Genomic DNA, 25,615 nt, shown 5'->3' with positions numbered 1-25,615 from the left:
GTTATCAAATCAACCACCTACCAGGACCCGAGAGCTGGAAACTACTTTGGACAAATAAATAATTTGTTTGGCCATCCAAAGGGACAATGCTTCTTGCATCTTGGGTATAATGCCTCGTTGCGGAGGTCTCGATTAGGTTTTACATTCTAGTTTTAATTTAGATTCAAGTTTATTTTAAGGAATTTATTATTAATCGTGATGAACACTGAAAAAACCTTCGATTAAACATTATAATGATTTTGTTCCAAGTTTACAACTTTTTAATCATAAGGTGAAGGCGCTTTGAGATCAGATATGAGGTTTGTTCCTCTAGCAATATAAGTTATCTGGTTAAGTTCATGATTTTGTAAGTACTTCACCATGAAAAATTATAGGACAGTATATTTTCATATAAACGTAGCAAACGGATTCAGTGTTATATTAGAAAAATATATCTTACTTAGAGGGAAAAGACCTTGAGCGAACTAGGGACATTTATTTTCCTTACGATATTTCTCTTCGCAGTTTAGCACTTGATAAATGACGAATTAAGAATGTGGGTGCAGGCTTCCTCAAATGTACGGAAAATCGTATAATGCTAGTTAAAGTAAAGCCGACTTTTTTGCTACTTGGTTCTTGTCACGTAGCTTCATTTTCGTATATTTTCGTCATCGTACCTATATTTTTTTCTTACTTCTACTGAATCCGTTGTCATGAAATGCAACACGCACGAGTGTACTAAGGAACTAGGTAAAAAGGAAAAAAGGAAATTTCTACACTATAAACAAAAAAAACCGGCCAAGTGCGAGTCAGAATCGCGCACCCAAGTCTACTACAGTCGTATTTTTTGACATTTTGCACAATAAATGAAAAAATTATAATGCATAAAATAAAAACCTGTTTTGTACAGGTAAAGCGCTTTCATATGATACCCCACTTGGTATATTAATCTTACTTTGAAATACTAATTATTTGTATTTACATGAACACATTTTAATTTTTTTCTTGTGATGTAACCACAAATTCACGGTTTTCGGATTTTTCCCCTTGCGTGTGCTGTGCTATAAGACCTAACTATCTGCCAAAGGAGTATGCCCATGGACAATACTCTCACAAGAAGCATTGTACCTTAAATTTTTATTATTTTGTTAAAGCTAAAATAAAAACATAATTTCTCAATAAGTTTCATGAATATTTGTTTTAGGATTAAAAAATCTGAAACTGACTGTTTTATTAAGCCTATAAGGACCCTCTTTTACTTTCTAGCTGTACCTAACCTCATAACATTGTCATTTTTTTATGGTTAATATTAAATGCGGAAACCGTTTTCCTTAATTTTTTCTACAAATATTCTGATGATGATGAACAGATAGAATTTGATTTGGTGGTGACACAAAAATCTTGAAGACAGTGCATGTTTTGTTCATACTTGAATAAGCATTGTCTTTTCATCAAAGTGATACTATAAGGGTTCCGTTTTTCCTTTTGAGGTATGGAACCCTAAAAACAAGAACCAAACGAGGTCTTCTAATGATAATGGGAAAGTCGACTTTAATTGAACTGGAAGAAGTACTAATTAGTGGAAGCCATAAGAAACTCATCAGCCCCATAATTGTCTTCCCGTTTACGAGTCGGTACCTACTGTTCTACAGTAATTACGTCTTAGACAAGAGTTTCTGTAGCGTAAAATAACACAGCCTTTGAGTGCAATAATGCATTTTCCCTTATGTTTTCCATAGAAACAGCTCTAAATAAATAAATGAAAATATTATAATCCGCATTTATCTGTGTGTTTGTTCAAAAGCACATATCAAATTTGATACGATAATTTTTACCATAATTTAGAATCTCGAGGAAGGTGTATGTATATAAGTTATAACACATTTTATAGACATAACACAGTAAGTACAGCTGTTAATCCCACATATACAAAGCTGGAACGAGTCAGCTATGTTTAAAGTCCTTTAGTAAATGTATGTACCACTAGCTGATGCTACTATTCCACTATAGATTGTATTTACGTACCGCACGCCACGGAAGCTCTCAGATTTGACAATTTTTTACGACTTAATTTACAAGAACTACGAGAACTACTATATATCATCACTTTAGATAATTTCTCTTTCAATTAGTGAAAATTGTATAAAATCCGTACGTGTTTCATTAGAACAGTCATGATACCTACATATTATCTACCTACAACGTGGATTCCATTCCAAAGAAACCGACACGCGACGCTCTAGACTACCTAATGAGCTAAAACGTTAAGGATCTCATCCGTTCCATTCCTAATTCCTGTTTGATCTAATATCCTGCGAGATAAATGTATTTGCTGCTTTGAAAGTTTGAACTATTTTATTTTTGCTTTCAGCATCAGCTTCAATAGCTCAACGGGTAAAGGAGTGGACTGAAAACCGAAAGGTCGATGGTTCAATCCCCGCCCGTTGCACTACTGTCGTACCTACTCCTAGCACAAGCTTGATGCTTAGTTGGAGACAAAAGGGGAATATTAACATCATTTAACATGGCTAATATTCTTTCTAAAAAAAAAAGATAAAAAAAATATTGTGGCTTGTTATACAGGATGTAACGGAATGAGAAGAATGAAGACGATAGATGAAGAGTATTAAAAAGGGATATAGCAGTTTAAATCCTCATAAGTGTATCTGCGTCAATTTTGTATTAAAAGGATATCATTATGTTGCCTTATGATTTTAGTCGAGTTTGTAACCATTAGAGCTTTCTACTTATAAGATTGCTTTGCGCATTTATTTTAAACTTGCTTATGCTCGCGACTTCGTCTGCATAGACTACACAAATTCCAAACCCCTATTTCACCCCCTTGGGGGATGAATTTTCAAAAATACTTTCGTAGCGGATGTCTACGTCATTATAGCCATCTGCATGCCAAATTTCAGTCTGATCATTCCAGTAGTTTGAGCTGTGCGTTGATAGATCAGTCAGTCAGTCAGTCAGTCACCTTTCCTTTTATATATTTAGATAGACAAAACGTATGTAAAATAATCATTATTCATTATAACAACGTAGTTATTTCTAATTCCATGAAACTAATTAATATTTCTGTTCCTTATCATGAGCTTTCAGTGAAACATTTGGACAAAGGTTAATGAAGCAAACTGTCACGAGCATTAAATTATTATATTATCGTCCCTTAACATTGTTCTGAATAACAAAGTAAATATTATCACTTCATTATAATATTATAAAGTAAAGCAAATCTGCCGTGTTTGTCTATTTGATATTACCTATAAGGTAATCTCAAAAGTTCTGAACATTTCGTTCAAAACTTTTGAGATTCATGGTTTAGCCAATTGATCTTGGAGCAGATCTTGGTGGATTTACTTTATTCGTGTATGAGTTTCTTCCCCCAACTGCGAATATTATATTCATCAAATCTTCGTCAAAGAATAGGACCAAACTCATGACGAATCTTTACATAATAGAAAGCATTATTGAAATAGGTTCAGAAATGGAAAAAGAAAAAAATATGCGTCGAATGGTGAATTTTTTCCATTTTCAATGAAGGTTAGTTATAACTTTTTAAAGTGAATTTTCAAAAGTTTCACAATTAATAAGTACCTACCTATTCCGTAATATTCAAAATCTATAAAGTTGTCTCAGGAAAAAATCAAAATATTAAGTGTAGTATGAGCAAAGTAGCTGTAATCTAATGTGCCGAGTCATTATTCATTTCAACGACTCGTATTAATTACTGAAACAATAAAACTGTAATTGGGAATTTTGAACCTTTCGCTCGAAAACTTTTCTTAAAACAAATTATCAATAGGTTAAAAATAATGATACCTATCATGTTTAAATTTCCGATTAATTAAGTTTTTCAAACAAAAATCTTGCGTTTGCTGGAAACCATCTAATTTAAAAGAAGCTCAAACTTAAATTTTATGGAAATTTTCGCTACAGCAATCTTCAAATTAAGCTGTCAGGAACAAAATAGTTCACCAAAACGTTTAAACATCTATAGCACCCCCTTAATAGAATGAAAAATTTAATTATAATGTTATTTTCGGCTTTACGTTGTGAAAATGATTATAATATTTGTAAAATTTGAGTCTGTTTTAATTATATTATTATCAGAAGTTGTAGGCTGTGAAACAAACAACCACAAAATCAAATCATGCTTAAAAAGAACGATGAGGTTTAGGTTAGAGCGCGTTTGCCCAGAAGATGCCTATATTTACTCTTACCTTGAAGGTATTTATTTATACGTGGCAAGACAGCAGAAGGGCATTTCACACCTTAGCTGTTGAGCCAAAAAAAACATTATCTACCAACTTCGGCTGAATGACAACATAATATGAACAAGTCCAACTAATAAAAAGCTTTTAAAAAGGAAGCGTAAAAAGGCACAATAAAAGTGTTATTATGGATCCACAATTTCACGTTATTACAAAGCTCCCAAAGGTAACGTAATGTATAAAACTTCTTTCATGAGCTTGCAGAAACGTAACCGCCGATAAAACATGGCACAAAGACTTATTACCTCTTTCAACGGCTATTTAAGTAAACAACCATAAATCCACTTTGTATAAGAAAAGTTAATAAAGCTGAACGGCCACTTGTGTGCACCGTAAATAAAATCTAGTGAACCGCTAGGTCTACGAGTCTTATGAGTTGAATTAGAACTTTATACCTATGTCTGCCTGTCTGTTTGACTGTAAAATTCTTAGAACTTCTAAAATAATGAACATATAACAAGTCATAATATGTAAATTTGTGGCCCATATCTAGCTAACAATGACTATAAAATGTGTTCTCACGAATGGCAAATAGAGATCAAATCATTTTTGTTTTTAATCTATCCAGTTACTTACTCATTACAGCTGAAAAGAACAGAAAATTTTAACAAAGCACAAAACTGGTTTATAACATATTCACTTGAAACATTGACGATTTGGGACCTAAAAACTTTGCTGTGCTACCTATTTCGTCTCGCGCTATATCTCAAAAAAGTTATATCTACAAGAATGACTGTAAGAGTTAAGAGTTTAGGTGATAGAAAGTGAGGCGTTAATTAAATTTCACGCCGCAATGCTCTGCGAACTGAATGTCATTCTAATCCGTTGCTACAAGTCTCGTTATTTATGTAAACGCCTTAAACTGAGTAAACTTTGTGTTCCTGTAAGGTACTATAAATTATTAAGTAGTTACTCTGTAATTTCAGTCACATCCTAAACTTAAACGTCTCTTGCCTAATGTACGCTCAAATTATGTGAGCGTAAATCTTTACAGGCCGTCTAATAAAGATCGAGTCGGGTTCCGCAATACATTATCGTGACTAAAATCACCCGAAACAGTCTGAAACTGTAACACAAGGCGGGTCTTTGTTGAGTAAACTAGCCGGGTTTAAATAAGATTTATGTTGAAATATGAGGCCCTTGTTTACGTGACGAATGGTGGGCGTGATTCGAAAATAAGCCTCTAAGTGTTGAGGTAACCCCAAATAAATAAGTAATCCTGGGAGGTTTGGATAACTTAATTGGTAAATTTTAGACATTGTTTTAAGTTGCGTATATTACTGATCAGTCTGTTATCGTAATCTATGAGTATTAATTGCGGAGTTCCGAATTTAGCCTATACTTTTTCTCCACGTTAAAGTTAAGCTGTACCGGTACGTTCCGATATTATCACTAACATTTATGAACAAAAAATACTTGAGAGGCTTAACAATACTTAAAATTATTGAATAAAAGAACTTCAAATTCTAGATGGCTGTTATTTAAAAAAATGTATGAAAAAGATGTTAAAGATCAGGAAGGACCTGAGAATCCTACGCATTATTATCACAAAAATAACCCCTAACCATTATATTAATGAAAAAAATGTCGTGTCCCACAGTCATGTTCTACACGACGCAGATGAAAAACAATCTGACAAAAGAATTATCATGATACTTTTTTGATTGCTTACATAACAATAAAAATTGTGAATAACAATGTATTCAAGGTATGTGAAAAATAAACACCATCTGATACCTAGTGGGCAGTGGCAAATATAAATTTCGAAATAAAAATTTAATTTCAAGAATATTTCATGAACCACCTTCATACAAGTAGGTAGTTATACCTATCTAAAAATATGTGAGTGATTTTTATAAATTAATTCGTGATATTATATTATTATTTTAGACAGGCAAAAAGAGATTCACGGTACATAGAATACTGTTGACATTAAAAATATATTTTCAAATCTCACATTTAATTATAGTGTCGCCTCTTGAAATTGTATTTTTCAACTGCGCTTCAAACATTTCAAGTTTTATATTTATCGCTGAAATTTCAGTCGCAGACGTATTTGAATTTTAATGAAATTTTCACCAAATACGTGTCAAATACTTAGGAGGCCTTAAAAACTTTGTTGTTTCAGATGGGAAGGTTTTTGGAAATGAAATTAGCGAACGAAATGCGAGAACGAATGATAATACAGGATGTTATTTCGGCAGCTGCGGCGTAGCGGCCGCCAGTGAGACTAAAACTTTAGATAGATAAAAGACATCTCCCCACCCAAATTAATCTATCGAGAGACCCGTACTAAAGTGGGCAAAAAGAAACTCTTGCAGTATGAATTCGTCGGTTTCTAAAATGAAGGAACAAATGCAGTCCCTCTATCCGTCTGTCACAATCGCTGACAATAACCCTTTTTACCCGACTACGGCAAAGCCAAAAGGAAGGGTTATGATTTTAGCAATCTATGTTTGTTTGTCTGTTTGTATACACATTTTGTATCGGATTCTGTGAGTTCCACCGTAGAGCCTAAGCCGCCGATTTTAATGAAAGAGGTGTCAATTGGTTCGTGTGGTTGTTATAGTCCGGGTGACAAAGAAGGCTACATTTTATTCGAAACAAAATAACTTGACGGATGTTATAATCACAAAAAGTAGGGGTCTCCAAAATTATTTTTTGCTATTGTAATGAGTGGGATGTCAAATGAAAGAGGAGAGAATTCTGAGTATACAAATATAAATATACCTAAGTACTACAACATCAAGATACATCAAGCGACAGAAAAAACTTTACTATAATATTTCAGCGTTTATTAAGACGACAGTCGTCGTTTTAGTTTTCAACTAATTTATCTTGTTATCATTGGCAAGTTAGCCCTTGAGTAATCTGGTGGTAAGTGATGATGTAGTCAAAGATGGAACCGGGCTAACCTATACGGGCTATAGCAGATTTATTACCTATAGGCCTAATAAAAATTAAATAATTTGTGAATCTGGGTGTTTTTTAAAATAGCTGGTTCCAACTTCGCCAACGTCCTTTAAAATTCTCAGCTGATAATCAAAGGCAGGACCTCCCACTTATTAGACCACTGCGCTAGGAAAAAAGTAGAAACCTTTATTTTCTTCAATTCTAGATTTATCGCTTTCAGGTTTGCCGGGCTCGGGGCTCGATTTATGTCGCGAATGTCACGTAGGATGGAGGAGACATGACGCAAACTGTTCCACACAAAAAATCTCAACTTTTTTAATGTCGTGATTGTGTTATTCGCCTGTTCTAGATTTATTATTGTTTTTTATTAGACTAGATGATACCCGCGACTTCGTCTGCGTAGATTTAGGTTTTTGAAAATTCCGTGAGAGCTCTTTAATTTTCCGGGATAAAAAAGTAGTCCTTCCCCGGGATACAAACTATCTCTGTACCAAATTTCGTCAAAATCGGTTGAACGGTTGAGCCGTGAAAAGCTAGCAGACAGACAGACAGACACACTTTCGCATTTATAATATTAGTATGGATGTTTCAGGAAAGAATTATTTTTGTGATACTATTATACTATTAAAAATGCGTATGTCTGGCTTTCTCAACTCCGCCGTTTGACTAATGAAGAGCCGGATAGCCTAGTGGTTACGACGTCCACCTCCTATTCGGGAGATCGGGGGTTCGATCCCGGGCCTCTTCTGCCTCTAACTTCTAACCTCTAACTTTTCGGAGTTAAATGTGCGTTTCAAGAAATTAATTAATATCACTCGCTTTAACGGTGAAGAAAAACATTGTGAATAAACCTGCAGGCTGCATGCCTGAGAGTTCTCCATAATATTTCCAAAGGTGTGTAAAGTCTGCCAATCCGCACTCAGCCAGCGTGGTGGACTATGGCCAAACCCTTCTCATACTGTAAGGAGGCTATGAGTTGACCGTGATAATGAAACTAATGAAGTTGTATTTCTCATCGTGACTCCTCTCTATTCTGTGGTAATTATGGTAGTCAAGGAACATTTAGGATGCTGTTCGTTGTAGGTTCATATCTTACTACTATACCTACTTACTACTTACTAATATTATAAATGAAAAATGTCTGTAGGTCTGATAGCTTTTCACGGCCCAACTATTAACCAATTTTGATGGAAATTTGGCCTAAGTTAGTTATTAGGTATCATGTAAATTAATACCACAGATACCTCAATTTCAATGTCGGTTGATTTTTTTTTAAATCATGTTAGGTTAGGAACGTACAGGCAATGTTCCTATAGGGAGCCACTTTAAACATTTTCTTTGTGAACAGTTCTGTCTTTCTTTTGTATAAAGTTTTCAATTGAAAATGTTTTTCGCTCTCAAGTAGGCTTGGTAAGATTGTGTTTTTTCAACAAAGAACACTTTTTTGTTTGATAACAAGTTAGCCCTTGACTACGATCTTACCTGGTGACGGGTCACGATGCTGTTTGAGATGGAAGTGGTCAAGCTTGGAATTGATATAGTTTGACTACAGAGTTTAATTAAACCAACAGCCTTAATCCGTTACTACGCGATATCGTACCGGAACGCTAAATCTACTTGGTGGTAGGTAGGTTTTTTTCCTGGTAGGGCAAAACTAAGTCGAACTCCGTAGCTTTCCATATTATTTTAACTAATTGGTCCACCCCGGCTTTTTTGATTTTTGAAGGGGATGGAATTTCCAAAAATCCTGAAACATACAGGATACAAGTAACTTAAAAATAACAGACTTTCATGCAAACTTCTAATCAATATTCGACCTTAAAAAACCATTTCTTTAAGAACCTATTGTTAAAATTTCAAGTTTCTAACTCCAGTCGAAAGGTCAGTCAGCCAGACAAGTCTTTTTACATTATAGAGAAGAAGATTACTTGTAAAAGTTTTGTTAAATAAAATAAGCAAAAAGTTGTTTTAAAATCACTTATAGAATATTGAAATTCTTCACTCTAATGGACTTGGAAAGTAACTTAGTAATAACAGCAAATAGAATTACAAGTAAATATAACGCAATAACAAGTAGAATTTAATAGCTCTAATTAGTAAATACAAAAAAACTTGGTATGCTACAGAATTAAATTGTTCCATTGTAAAACAAAAAACAAAAACGTAGAAGACCCTAAGTACTTTAAAACAAAGTTTTCTTTAAAAGACCACAAAGATTTAGTAATAAAACATCGCATTAATTAGGAAGATGTAAGTTGCACAGACTGATATGAGCTAGTAAAATAAACTTAGTTTAATTTTTCTCTCCCAGTTTCTACTTATTCGTTGTTGCTCGAGGTAGTGAGTTATAATCACAGAATGGTAGGATAATGCATTGTGTTCTGAGATTCTTCCGTGTACCTATGTACATAAAAGTATAATTTTTAGGGTTCCGTACCAAAATGGTAAAAATGGGACCCTTATGGTGCTACTTTCTCCGGCTGTCTGTATGTCTGTCACAGTCGATTATTTCAGTTAATGAAATTTGGAATGTATGTAGGAATGTAAGTCCGTTCCTATGTTTGTTTGTAACTACCCAATAGCTTAACTGATTTTGACACATCGTTAGATTTGTCTTGATGAGTGAGTGTCACTAGGTAAAATACTTAAAAAATCAAAATGGCGGATTTTATGCGTTTTAATGTGCGGGCTGATTTTTTTTCTAGATCCTCCAATGGGGTATCAAAATAAAGGGTTTTAAAAGGCGAGTACGACATATACACAATCCTACTAATATTATAAATGTGAAAGTGTGGATGTTTGGATGTTTTGTTTCTCAATCACGCATAAACGGCTAAACGGATTTGAATAAAATTTGAAATGGAGATAGATTATATCCTAGATTAACACATAGGTAACTTTTTATCCCGGAAAATCAAAGAGTTCCCGCGGAATTTTGAAAAATGTAAATCCACGCGAACGAAGTCACAGGCATCAGCTAGTATAAATATATGTTTGAAAACAGAGTGCCAAATCATAGAAAATGTCGGATTTTATTCACTTAAAAATGTAATGTGTGAGCTGAAAAAGATGCAGTACAAAACCGCAATCGAGTTTTTTTTAAACTTTTTAAATTGTTTATAATGCCTTTGAGTTCTACGTTGATATTATATACTTACCTATCAACTAATCAGTTTCTCTTCCTAGCTTAATTATCGAAACTGAAAGCTATTTCTCATTTAACTTCGATTTTAATTACATTCGATGTTATTTAGAAACCATCATCAAATTATTCAATCTAATGGTTAATTAGGTATTGCATAGACGTTAATTACCCACATTGATTGCTAACTAATTAGAAATTTATTTACATAAGTATATAGATAAATTTCTAATTAGTAGTATGTAAATGTACGGACCTAATCCTGTTAAATGATTAAATATTTTTCGATTTTGTAATCATTTAGCCCAGTGGTTAGAATGTCCGCCTCCTAATCAGAGGTCGGGGATTCGATCTCAGGCACGCGCCTCTGACTTTTCAGAGTTATGCGCATTTTAAGTAATTAACTTGCATGCAAAAAAACACGTTAATCCGTTGTTCCGTTGCGAAGTAATTGAAGAACAAATCAACAAACCAATAAACTAACAAACAAACACAATTTCGCATTTATAATATGAGTAGGGAAATATTGGTAGTGATTTTTCGTTATAGGGTTCCATACCCGAACGGTGCCAAATTACTAAGCCTCCGCTGTCCGTCCGTCTATCTGTCAGCAGGCTATGTCTCGCGAACTGTAATAGGTAGAGGTTTACAGATAAATTTTTACAGAATATGTATTCCCATTGCCTCTATAACAACAAATAATAACCACGAAACCCACGCCACGGAAATTAAAAAAATTTAATTTGTTGTACGATGGTACGGATTCCTTCATGTGCGAATCCGACTCGCACTAGACTGATTTTTTTCTTTGCGTCGCATCTTACATTGACATTCGCTACAACGCTGGTCAACAATGCTGGTCAGAAATAGGTATAAAAGAATAATGAAAACATTAAGGTTGCTTTTGTTCTACTAGCCATTCTTTTAGAATTTCACTTTGTGTATTGTTCAAGGACCGCAAAATCAGTATCATTTCTGTACACAGAAAACATGTTAATCTTTTGTACTAAACTTCCTGTTGTGCCTTCGTCTCAATGTACTTAATTAACTTGCTTTGTGTTAAAATTTGAGATTTATTTAGTTTAGAATAAAGGGAGCTAATATTTTGTTTCCATTTTTATTTATATTTATTTTTAATGTCTTTGCTTGTCAACTACTTTATAATCTTTTCGGATATAGAATATATCTACTATTTTCGTTAGTATGCGCAAAAAAAGAATTTTAATTTATACTAGACTAGCTTTTCTGCATGGACTAATAAATCTCAAACGCCTATTTTACCCCCTTAGGGGTTGAATTTCCTAAAATTCTATCTTAGTGGATGTTTGTATCATCGGGAAATAGACTAGCGCATGTATATATGTTAAATCAGTGTATAAGCTACCTCCAGTGTAAGTTTTAGCCAGATCAGTTCAGTCATATTGGCGTAAAGGAATAACAAATCAAACATCCAAATTTTCAATGATTATTAGGACTAAATAACATCCGCGACTTCGTACCGTGGGTTAAGCTATTTTTTTTAATCCATCCAGTAAATTAAGATTTTTTAAACAAAAACGAGTAATTTTATTTAAGTAAGAAAGATTTTACAAAATAAATACCTCCTTTCATGAATATTGCCTTTGTAATTAATGTTTAATTAATAAAGGTATATTAGGTAAACCCATCCTCATGATATAGATACGACGAAGCCATCATATTTTGCCAGAAGTGCTATCGAAATTAATAATTGTTAGGAAACGCTGATATTCAGCAATTTTACATGATTAAATTCGATAAGGGTTATTTATCTTCATTATTTTATACAGACCTAGTATAATACAGTATATTAATCATTAGGATGTATAATATAATATACTTACTGTATATTATTAGGTATATTGTGATTTTGTACTGGCTGTATAAGTGTATAGTTACCTACTCTATACCTATAGGTAAGCAAAAACATAATAATATTTATCCCTTTTTAGGGTTCCGTACCTCAAAAAGAAAGTAGGAACCCTTATATGATCACTTTGTTATCTGTCTGTCTGCCCGTCTGACTGTCAAGAAAACCTATAGGGTACTTCCCGTTGACCTAGAATCATGAAATTTGACAGGTAGGTAGGTAGGCAAAGTAAAGGAAAAATCCGAATACCATGAATTTATGGTTACATCACAAAAAAAATTAAAATGTGTTCACGAAAAAAATATCACATAATATACGAGTAGATGGCGCAGTCTACATTAAAGTGTTTGATATAATATTTTGTACGATGATACGGACCCCTTCGTGTGTGAGTCCGACTCGCAATTGACCGGTTTTTTAAACTTAAACGTTTTAAAGTCAGGATTGCTTTTCAATTTTGTTTTTACATAAAATAAAACAGACATACTCGGCTTTAAAGATTAAAGCAATAATTCTAATAATAATCAATGACCTTGAAATACAAAACATGTAATCAGATCAGGAATATAATATTATAGATTGGGTTCGAGGTAGTCATAACACGGATGTTAAGTTATCCCCGCGAATATTATATTTAGAGCATTCAATATCGAAAATAGTTGGTTTTTTAAAATTTGATAGACCATCAACAATAGACGACAATGGCGTAAATAACTTAAATAGTAATTTTAGTGGATTTCAATGCGGTATTCACCATCATTAATCACAATAGTGCATGCTTCAACAATATAAACAGCTGTTTTAAATTAAACATAGGTACTATCTTTTGCTTTCGACTTTGTCGGAGATTTAGATTCTACAACCAATACAAATCCCGCAGCAATCAATTGTATTCCCGAGATAAAAGTATCCTATGTCCTCCGGGATGCAATTTTTTGTGTTAGTTGTGGAGTTGAGAGGTTGAGGGAGAGATGTGGTAAAAGACAGACAGACAGTCACATTCGCTATACAATATGAAAGTACGATTAAACATAGAAAGGGCAAGCTCACTCGTGCAAAGCTAGGGCAAGTCTCGTCTTTAATATAACGTCTATAATTTATCCCAATTCATCTTCATTCGCCAATAACAAGATTAATTTATCAAGTTCCTTGTCTATTGTCTCCCAAAGTTGATTTAGATGGCCTGAAATTCTCTGTTTACCACTACTAAATTGTTTTATGTACCTACCTACCTACATGAGTATACCACATAGGACATAAAAAATACTAATAGCCGTGTTACCTATAGTTTCGACAACTTCTCTGGCGCAGCGGTAAGCGCTGTGGTCTTATTAGTGGGAGGTCCCGGGTTTGACTCATGACAGGGGTTTGGAATTTAATAACTTCTGGCTAGACCGTGCCGCCAAGCGATTTAGCGTTCCGGTACGATGCCGTGTAGAAACCAAAGGGGCCATGGATTTATTAAAAACTGCCATACCCCTTCCAGGTTAGCCCGCTTCCATCTTAGACGACATCGTCGCTTACCACCAGGTGAGATTGCAGTCAAGGGCTAACTTGTATCTGAATAAAAATAAAAAATAAAATAAAAAAGTTAATAGAAATACCACTGCGCAGTTATCACATACAGAAAATCTGCCATTTTTTGACATCCCCCTACTGCGAACTCGGTGTTCTACAGGTACGTACTGGTACGTAAAACTAACGTACTTACTATTAATAATAAATAGTATAGAATATATCGTTGATACTAATTTATCTACATCTACACTAATATTATAAAGAGGAAAACTTTGTTTGTTTGTTTGTTTGTTTGTTTGTTTGTTTGTTTGTTTGTTTGTTTGTTTGTTTGTACTGAATAGGCTCAAAAACTACTGGACCGATTTTAAAAATTCTTTCACCATTCGAAAGCTACATTATCCACGAGTAACATAGGCTATATTTTATTTTGGAAAAAATAGGGTTCCGTAAGATATTTGGGTTTTTCGGACACAAGGTGTAAAAAATCAACCAGAAAAGTTACTTATTTTGCGTACGCTGCCTAAACTATAAAAGATAGAACCATAAAATGTTCTAATTAATTGTAGATCTTATAAATATCTACAAAAAAGTCCGCGACACACTATACCCATCTATGTCGAGTGAGGCACAGCAACCATTTTTTTATTTAAAAATCTTGAATTTTTTTGGACTACATTTAAACGCGTTTATTTTACTCATGCTATTAATCCTTATCAAAATAAATGATTTCATCACTAAGAACAGTTTATGGAGATAATATTTGGTCTTTGAATGATTAAAATTGGACGTTTGGTTTTGAAGTTATGGCGAAATTAAAATATTACGATTTCTGCTGCACGGCCCGTTGTATATTATATAAAGAGGTAATGTCGTTAAGTTTGTTTGTAGGGGGTAATCTTTAGAACTACTGAACCGATTTTAAAAATTCTTTCACCAGTAGAAAGCTACATTATTCCTGAGTGACATAGGCTATACGGGATCTTTAAAAACCTAAATCTACGCGGGCGAAGCCGCGGGGATCAGCTAGTAGAATCTAAAATAGAAACAGCGATATTAGCTAATTCTATATCAATGAGTCGAAACTAGACGTCCATGTAGGCACGGTATAACGAAATCGTGAACTTTCGACACCGCGTGTGGACTTTAGAAAAGTCGTGAGGCGAATTGCGAGAGCAAATGTCCAAATGCGGGGTGACGCTTAAATAATTTGCCTCGCAAATATTTATTTCTCGATTTTTTTGACCGATGCTCAAATTTCGCGGCAGCATTTCACGTTGCTAAATGGCCGGTCCCAACACCTTCCTAGTTCTTAGTTTAAGAAAAAGCTCCTCCCGCGTTGCGAAACCAATAATTAATCTATGCTCCTCCCACTTAAAAGAAACCAACTCATCTAATCAAAGTCGTCAAGGTCGTCAAAGCCATGGAGTAAGTCTTACAAATGTGTTTTTATTCCAGGTGTCGAACCCACGACAGCGATGTCGGAGGGGCAACGGTGCCTGGCGATCATCGTGCTCCTCATTCATACTGTTATTGGCACTGGAGAAGGTATGCGTCTTATACAAGGTCATTCAGGGATGAAGTCCTAACGCAAATGAGTATCACTGTACTCATTTTCACTATGACCTTTAAATCGTAGATAAATATCAACTTTTCTATACATAAGGCGCAACACCGATGGAGGCAGTAGACTGGCGCCGAAGCATGGTTTTTTATTTTTTTATCATATAAAACTCAGCTTAATTTTATTGACATAGGGTTTAAATTATTATAATGAAAGTGAGCACGGTTTAACGGGTCCTAGTGATTCGCGGGGATCGCAGATGTTTTATATATTAGTGTGACAAGTTTTTTTACAATTTAAGGTCAACCTGATGACATGAAACTTGGCACAAGAATTTATTTCTTGTTTCAATTTTTAATACAACATTACTTATTAGTAATAAGCACTAATAATTACTTGTTAGTAATACTAATAACTCTTCTTGACGCTGCGGGAATATAATCAAACTAAACCAAGAGCAGGGCCACCTGCTACAAGTAGTTACCTACTTGCTATACTTAGTAGTAATACTTTTACGCAGAGAGAAGTTAACATAGGGCTCTCATTGTCATGTTTTCCCATAAAAATGACAAAGACAAAAAACAGTGGGCGTTAACCATTTTGAATGACCAACCAATCTCAAAGGAACCTATAGGTATTTTCCTTACTAACTTTTTCCTTTTTAACTTTTTTAGTAACTTTGTTTAATGGAGTATTTAGTATGGAAAACATAGGTTCGATTGTGATTAATTGGTCACTCAAAATGCTAACTTTTTGAGAGTGTGATCTAGAAGATTTAAGTGTAGTGTTGTGTGTTGAATGGTGTGTATTGCTTGCTTTTTTTTTCTTTATTAGTAGGAGGGCGGGTGGTGCATATTGTGTTACGTGTTGGATGATACAAATTTGTCTGATTGGGCAGTTCACGAAAAATTTATTTTGTAGTTAATCTTTGTCCATTTTAAGAACGGCCTTTTGACAGCTCACGCCCATAAAGTTTTGTATTGTTTAAGTTAAAATTTCATAAAAATAATATTGGACTTCATGGACGGGTACCACCCCCTTAGTGATGTGCCTCAGATAACGATTACTACGATTGTGCCACAGATTACAGATAATCGGTAGAAATAAATGCTAGTATGTATGTAAATAAGGTGTAATATGTATTTAATCAGGAAGAAAATAAAATTTGTATGTATGTATGTATGTATATACTTTATTGCACCACAGAAACACAAATGACAGGTTACAAAAAGAAATCTTAATAAGTAGGTACAAAAAGGCGGTCTTATCGCTAAATAGCGATCTCTTCCAGACAACCTTAACGCTAGGGAAAAAACGAACAAATGGACAATGGGAGGTGGTGTAAAATAAACCTAAATACCAATAGCTAAATAAACTAAACCATATAATAAGAATATAAAATACATATTGTTAATACACTAATACAAACAAAATTTCAAGGTTGAAACCAATAAATTAAAATATTAGCATTATATAAAGTTTTACTTTCTCCTTATTATAACGCATACAAATAAAACAACTAAAATAGTTTATTTACGTTCACTCAGCGAATGTAATGCGACGCGCGTTTGTTGCGAGTGACAGGCTAACTACGTCAAAATTTCTGTCGCACGGACGGTTGACGTATATATAAGTTTTTACGATTATAATATTTGCAGGCGCGCTGCCATTTTAATTGTAAACACTTTGCTCATTGAACATTACGTAGTCGCCCCACCGTCATTTTGAGACAATAAAAGTGAATGCGGCGGTACGAGGAGATCATTATTCGTGTGGCTCTTGCCGAGGGCACTTCTCAGTGGATACTATGTGTATCGTACTGTAGGTTTTATTATTATCATTGTTGTTGTGACCTAATGTGGTTTCAGTTGTTAAAGGTTCAGTACTAGGTTGTCGAAAGTGACCTGATTGTGTGAATGATGGTATAGTGTGTGTTGAATAGCTGTTTATCTGGTAAGTCCTTCTTGTATCGTTCCAATTTGTATTAGACAAACGTGATTGTTGTAGTTGAGGTTAATTGAACTAAGTGTGGTGTGCTAGGTTAGCTGGTTGGTCTGGGGCCGGTATGGGGATGGTTGGAGCCGGTCGCTAGGTAGGGACTTAGCTGGTGTTAGTTAGCATTGCCTAGTCTCATAAGAGACGTTGTTATCATGACTCATTATTGACGGTAGGTTAATAGTTGAGGGTATTCTGTGATATCTCTCGTAGTGTGCAAGAATGATGTTAGTATGCCCACGAAGGCTCGGTTAATCTAAAGGTTGTAATCCTGACGTATCTGGTTAACCATTACTTAAGGTTACTTTTAGTGGTTTAGTCTTCAATCTCGATAATAATAACATACTTCTGGTGCTGACGAGCCTATATATTTATTATCATACTAATAAAATAATATGAAAATAAACATTACATTATATTTTTTACAAAAAAAAATCGATATCAATTATTACGTCCTTTAGAACATCACTAACTTAACAGTCGTCGAGCTGTCAAAAGGCCGTTCTTAAAATGGACAAGGTATAGTTCCTTGTACAAGTACGAGTCAGACTTGTACACGAAGGGTTCTGTACCATCGTATTTAAACACTTTATTGCGCAACACAAATTCACAGTTCTCGAATTTTTTCCTTTAATAATGCTACAAGACCTACATACCTACCAAATTTCATGATTCTAGGTCAACAGGAAGTAGCCTATAGGTTTTCTTGACAGACACGACAAACAGACAACGAAGAGATCCTACTCGTACAAGAGTTTCCTCCGTTTAAGATACGGAACCCTAAAAATGCATTTTATGGGTACAAGAATTCGTTGGTAACCTAACATCAGACAGCAGACATATTTTTAAACGGTTAAAGTGATTTATTTTCAGCCTATTAATGCTTAGCCAAGGCCCCTCTAATGAGAGGATTTGGAGCGAAAAATACGGCAATGCGGACCCGTATATCTTAGAACTGGAATGCAGTTTTTTCTAGAAAGATTTTCTGTAAAGATCTTGAAAGTCAAAAGGCGAAACAAGGTCCGAGAACTTAAGTTTGCGTATTACACAAAGTGTTTTAACACCTCAAAATAAAACAGAAATTTAAAAAGTCATTTATAAAATATGACAGCATATACCTAAATTAATGATTTGAACGTTTTTAAATTGTTTTTAACTGATTTCAAAATAGGTAAATTCAGAGATACTTAACTAGGTAATAGGTATATCTATGATACGAGTAAATCAACGGTCTCTATCAATGTAGTACTACTACAAGACGTGCCATTCCGAATAAAAATTTGCCGGCTAGGTTTGTTGTGGGCTCTTCTCAGACCTGGGCGCGTTTGGAACCCTCGTAGCTTTAGTTTTAAGTTCGCGTAGTAATTATCACCACGTTTCGTTATCGTTTCTTTGGTCGCCTTAAAAAAGTTCTTAATAGTCTTTTATCTGGTGGCAACAAGGTGCGTGCCTTTAATTGGTTGGGTCATGCCTTTGCTCATATACACCTTTGGCATTCTAAAATGAACTCAAACTGAACTGGATGCCTTGGATCGAAAGATTCGAAAATTGCTGACTGCATACCGTATGCATCATCCACGTTCATCTATTATGAGATTGTATATCCCACGCAAGTGTGGAGGACGTGGTTTTTTAAATGCCAAGAACCTTCATAATCGTGAAATATGCAATCTCAGAGATTATTTTCTCAAAGTAAACGTGGGAATACATAGGGATGTAGTCGCAGTTGATAAGGGTCTTACTCCGCTTTCCTTAGGCAAAAATAACTGGAGAAGCCCATAGTACTTAGTACTTCGGATCGCATGGCGGTATGGGGGAGTAAGGAGTTGCATGGAAGATTCTACAAGGCCTTAACTAGACCGGATGTAGATTCCACAGCCTCAGTATCCTGGTTGCAGTTTGTAACTAACCTGACGAGGTCTTAAAAAACTCTACCCTATTTTTCCTTCGAATCTTTCCAATGATTACGGTTTAAATTAATTCCCTTAAAGTGGCACGTGTATCGTATAGCAGTACGACCCCTTGAAATGTTGTGTCCATAATAAACCAAGAACTTTTAGAGTATCGGAAATAATGAGTTCATCAGGCCTAAACGACTTTACGGAGTTTGCATATTGGAAGTAGGCATTCGAGTATGTCTGACAAGGCATATGCCGTTCTGGTGCAATTCAAAATGTGCGTTCACGTATTGAACCGCGTTTATCAAGCCAACGACTTTACGGAGTTGTTGCTCCAAACTGCTAACCCCTTTGGGATAGAAGCTTGGAAGGATGGCATCATTTACTTGGGGAATTAAAAAGTAAATGATGGTACATAGCCCCACCGCGCCATGTACGGTGAGCTTCTGCCTTCCCTTAGTATCCTATGACACTAAGTACATAAAATACCAACGAACAGTAGCCCCCCCCCCACACAACGTCATCATTTGATAAACGGCGCAACGTATGCAAGCATACTTTAGAAAGAGGTGCGTGCCTCTTATGATCCCACGATGCAGCCATAGCTGATACAGCATTTTTAGAGTGGTGCTCTCCCACTACAGACCTGTTAATAGGTTTCAAGGAGAGTCAGACTCACTGCGGGAATATCCACAGGCCTTAACCCAACCTTCAATATTTATGTATTGGTATAATAATGTTGCATTTATATTGTGCGTGTATTCAGTAAACACCACAAGGTGGTTAAGCATTCCAACGAATGTCAGAGTACAAACAGTACAGCAGCATTACCTGCCCACTGTGATTGGTAGCTATTAAAACATGCTAGAATCAACTCAGCAAAGGATTCACAAAGCCCGAGATACTAGGTTCTCCTTCATATAAGAATCACAAAGCATCAAAGGCACTGGGTCTCCTTCGCATAAGCGTCTTCCAACGCGCTCCAACGCATACCAGCAAATAATTCAAAAGTAAACACAGGATACCAGAACAAGACAAAACCAGAAATAGCCGTATGATCTGCCATCGCTAGCCAATCCTATTCTAGTTTCCAATGTAATTAAATCCTAAAGACGAGCCAGGCTCACTGCAGATTTAGTACATGGGCCTACAACTCAATTTAACATCCACTATACTTGAATGCAACCCCATTAACATACGTTCGCACTATGTGTGAACGCACGCCGATGTAATCACAAATTCAAACATAGCAAACTATTGTCAAGAATGAACAAGGCTCACCATGGCATCTACAGGCCTAATCCCTATCTAACATCTAACTGATAGTCAGACGCCAAACAGAGCCAGGCGCACTGCGATACAAACGCCGAAGCGAGAGAGACTATATCCACAGGCCTAATCCCATCTTCAGCATTTATGTACCTTGTAAGTGTTTGCAATCACCACGGAATGATAGAAGTCTTCCGACGAATGTCAGATAGTTCACTATCAACACTGAAAGCCATCTCAAGCAAAGATTCACCGAACACATCCCGAGGGATGCGCGATTCATCTCGCCTAAGCGGCCACATTACCAGTTCAAACATAAATCGCTCTCAGACTTTAGAAAGTATCGCCCCTATAATATAAGAAATGTATCTTTGTACTCAAGTGGTCCCATTCTCAAATTAGTATTCTTTATTATAAACTTCATGTGTCGCCCCAGCACATAAGTTACAATAAGTAAATTATATTTTCTATTTCCACATCGCCGTTTGAATAGAGCACGCTATGAGCGCCACTACGCAACGACGAGCGCGCACACTCACCGTCTCGACCGACGCGCGCGATGCCGCACGCAACGCTAGTTCAGCAATGAACGCTCCGAGCGCTATTACGCTTTAACCAGCGCGGCGCGCACACAACGCCTCGACGCGGCCCCGCGCATCGCTGTCTGTCTTCGCTCCTGATAACCCGTGCGGCGTATATCCTCGATTCCCAATGTTTGCCAACGTTATGCGTTATGAGTTAAAATTGAAACTCTTAAAAGTGAACCTTTATATTCTTATGTGGAGATACCTTACTACTAATATGTACTAACCTAATTTCGAAAAATTTATAGCAAAAATTTTGTACTATTTTGCATATTAAAATTTTATAATATTTTAGTATGCCAGTTGAGTATCGTTACAAGTTCGGTGACCTATTTGGGGAAACCGAAGGTTTTATCTGTGCAATTATGGACGAAGTTATCAAGACTAATAACTACCGGAAACATATAATGAAGGATGGTACTGTTGACATTTGTCGAGCGTGCCATCTTCCTGGGGAATCCCTCAGACATATTATATCCGGTTGTTCTTATCTTGCTAACGGCGAATACTTGCACAGGCATAATCAAGTAGCCAGGATAGTCCATCAACAACTTGCTCTTCAGTATGGCCTTGTAGATACTGAGGTGCCGTACTATAGGTATGACCCAATGTCAGTTCTTGAAAATAGCAGTGCCCTGCTCTACTGGGATCGGTCGGTTATCACTGACAGGTATATAGTAGCCAATAGACCTGATATAGTGCTAATTGACCGTTCAGCGCGTCGAGCAATAATTGTTGATGTTACTATTCCTCATGATGATAACCTAGTGAAAGCAGAAAAGGAAAAAGTATCAAAATACTTGGACCTGGCTCACGAGATTACCGCCATGTGGAGTGTTGACTCAACGATTATTGTACCGATAGTTGTATCAGTCCATGGTCTTATTGCGACCTACTACTACGACTAGTTTCGACCAACATCTTAAGAAACTATCGCTTAATTGTTGGATCAAGGGTAAGATACAGAAGGCAGTGGTTCTTGAGACGGCACGCATTGTGAGGAGGTTCCTCACTCTGGAGCCCTGACCATTGGCAGCTTGGATCCTAGCCCGCTGCTAATGGGATCCATTTTATCATATTTTTAATTATTGTTTTTTTTTTGTTGTTCCAGTTACTTTAATTTTTGTTGTTCTTGTTATTTTAATTTCTGTTGTTTCTGTTATTCTATCGTTTGTTGTTTCTGTTACTTTATATTCTGTTGTTTATTTTATTTTATTAAATTTTTTGTTGTTCCTGTTATTTGATTTTCTGTTACTTTACTTTAATTTTTTTTTGTTGCTGCTGTTATTTTATTGTTTGTTGTTTTTTTTTAAAATATGATAAAAATGAGTAAAATAAATAAATGAGAGAAAAAATCACCACTATATCTTACAAATGCAACAACCGACTATCAAAAACTGTAATTTATTACCTATTTTGAATAAATTATTTGAATAGAATTTGAATTTTGAATAAATTCTGGGCTGAAACTAGATTTTGCTTACAGATTGATGTCTAGAGCTTCTATGTCTTCTATAGGTACTAATTTAGTTCAACGTCTTAAACTTTGTGGTCAAACTTATTTATATCAGTAAAGTTTGATTGAGCCTCATGCATATTGTATCAACAACCCAACTTTGGTTGCAAGAGACTTTAGTAACTATCTATTTAATCAGCTGTTAGCCGTTGAAAAGTTATGCTCTTCATCTCCAAAGATATTCAATAAATATCAAGACACACGGGCGTGTGTCAAGCCAAGTTCTAATAAGATTCTTATAAGAACGGCGACAGACGGGCAGTATATGCAATTAACCATTTCATATCCTATGTTACTAATTAAAAATATAATATAATATGCATATCCTATGTTATTAATCAAAGTTATGACATTCTCCTTTTTGAAGTCCATAAAAAAGGCATAGCGCGGTTTGAACATAGCCGTATTTAATTACTTTGAAGGCAGTAAAAGGAAAAAGTGATCATACAAATGTCTTTGTTCTATGTAAAGGTCATACCGCATAAAGCTTAGTATACCTACTAACCTAAAGTTTCACTTCACAAATAAAAGGCCCGAGGGAAAATAATAAATCCTTTGTTGCACTTGTCCCTTTAGCATTTTACGGCGAAAAACAAAACCGCATGTAAACATGCTTTCGGAGGTTTTTTGAAGAGTAGGATAACATGGGACAGGTAAAGTCGGTAATCCAGTACATTTTACAATTTTTTTGTATAGCATTCAAAATGTGATTACTATTTTTTGTTTCTTTACAAATTCATATTTATTCTTTGAAAAGGAACAAAATAAATAATTCCAATTTAAAAAAAAAAAAACTGAAAAAAATGAGTACTGGATTAATATTATTACTAGGACAGTCACTTCCACACTAGGATTTTTTGTATCGTGGAAACCACTTCTTTCCATAGGTAACAGAAACAACTTAACTTATAATAAAAAATAAAGCATGCAACATATTTATTCTAGTTTAGTGAGTATGGACGTATGTACTGGTGTTTGGGTGCGTGTATATTTGCGTGTGTGTATGTCTATAAAGTGTACACGCACATGTGTGTTTGTGTGCACTGAGAATTGGCGGATGCTGCCATTATGACAATTTAGTAAAGCTGACATTATTAGTATCATTTAAAAAATGTACGAATTGCACCTTTAACGATTCCAAGAATAGAATTCAATACGTTTGCTGAATCACAAGATTTCGAACAAAACAAGTAAAGTACTTATAGTAGGTACGTTGTACGCTCAGTTTGTACGGGTATTTTACTTGTACGATTTCCGATCGAACGACTGGTTGACATATTGCATTCTTGTAGTCAATTCGGTATTTGATAAAAGTTCTTATTCAGTAAGTTTCATTCGGTTTATTTTACAATAAAATTTTACTATTTTTGCTATTTCAGAACAGGAAGACGGAATATGTTAATATACTGTGTTTGTCTGAAAACAGATCGTACCTATTCATTTTTAAATAGCATAAAATATGTAGGTACACAAAGATAAGTTTAAAATTGATGTAAAAATTGTATCATAAAATGTTTTGTGTTGTCACGTAGTGACTCGAAACGTATTATAATTATTTTAACACGTATAAAGATACGCTTCAGTGGATGACAGACTTTATTTACGGGAGCAGTTAAACTAATTTCGCTCATAAACCAACTAACACAGAATTCAAATTTCCATGTTCAGAACTGATCCAGAAAATTTCAACACAACAGTGCCAGTGAACAAACAAAATGCTTTTTATTGCTGCAGCGTTCTTTTCAGATCGTATTTAGTTTATTGGTTAACTTATTGCATTCTTAACGTCAACATGGTATTTTATAAACGGATTTTCTCTCCACGAATGGTGTTCCGTGTATTTTTATTTACTTGACTTCAACTTTGAGAATGAATTACAAAACTACTAACATACTTTTAATGTCCTACCTGGCGCAATGCTAAGCTGTGTGTTCTTATAAATGTGAGATCCTAGGTTCGATTTCGGACAAGGACAATTTGGGAATTTATAATCTATATCTATCTATATCTATATCTATATCTATATCTATATCTATATCTATACTATTATATAAAGAGGTAATGTCGTTAAGTTTGTTTGTAGGGGGTAATCTTTGGAACTACTGAACCGATTTTTAAAATTCTTTCACCAGTAGAAAGCTACATTATTCTTGAGTGACATAGGCTATACGGGATCCTTAAAAACCTAAATCCACGCGGGCGCAGCCGCAGGGATCAGCTAGTTAATTATAATTTGGTCTGGTAAGTTCTGAGGCAGACTTCGGCCGTGGCTAGTTACCACCCTACCGGTAAAGCCGTTCTTCCAAGTGATCGTATTTTCCGGTACGATGTCGCGTAGAGAATAAACTAAAATTTTACGCTTCAAAATTTTAATTTGTAAGATGATAATATAGTAGATATTAGAAGATAGTAGATGACTAATTATTGTGAGTATGGGTTTAATTTTCCCTTTCAAGTTAGCTCGCTTCCATCATATCTGCAGAAAGCAATCAGTCTGATTTTGCCCAGACTTAAAAGTTAAGACAGTTAAAACAAGACTTAATGTTGTTTTTACTCTGTCTTAAGTCTGAGTTAAATACTATCGTTACTTATCACCAAGTGAGATAGCAATCAAATGTAAACTTGTCATCGATAAACAAATAAAATTTTGGAAAACTGTAAAGTGAAACATCATTATTCTGCTTTTGCACACATTCTTCAGTGTATATGGTTCTTGGACACACATGGTTTACACGGTACACTAAATATATCATTATTATAAATCCTGTTAATATTATATCCAACTTCTGTGATAATAATTATTTTATTAGAATTTATTTTAATATTCAACAAGGCAATACCTACACTACTTACCAATCAAATATTCACAATATTCATACATTTTCGTTTATTTATTGACATAATACATCTAGTTTTCGTTGAATGAATATAGCAATAATGTAACTCAATGTTCCAAGTTGTGTTAACTATGTCGTTCAAAATATCGATGTCGAACATGAAAATATCAGAGGCACTTGCAAATCTGTAAATCAGTGCTGTATTATTTACCTATATATAAAGTACTGAACGAAAAAG

General features: G+C 35.0%; 1 protein-coding gene across 1 annotated transcript in view; it reads left to right on the top strand.

Annotated features, from left to right (window-relative positions):
- LOC117983690 (uncharacterized) overlaps positions 1-25,615 on the top strand; it is a 154,969-nt gene that overhangs the window by 74,792 nt on the left and 54,562 nt on the right. The window contains exon 2 of the mRNA XM_034970311.2: positions 15,173-15,262. Within this exon, the coding sequence (XP_034826202.1) occupies positions 15,193-15,262 (70 nt within the window). The 5' untranslated portion in view covers positions 15,173-15,192. The remainder of the gene's footprint in view (positions 1-15,172; positions 15,263-25,615) is intronic.

The sequence above is a fragment of the Maniola hyperantus genome, chromosome 7, assembly GCF_902806685.2.
Source record: "Maniola hyperantus chromosome 7, iAphHyp1.2, whole genome shotgun sequence".
In the NCBI taxonomy this organism is placed as follows: Eukaryota; Metazoa; Arthropoda; class Insecta; order Lepidoptera; family Nymphalidae; genus Maniola; species Maniola hyperantus.
Note: the sequence above shows the minus strand (reverse complement) of the source record. Positions and strands in the feature narration are given on the sequence as shown.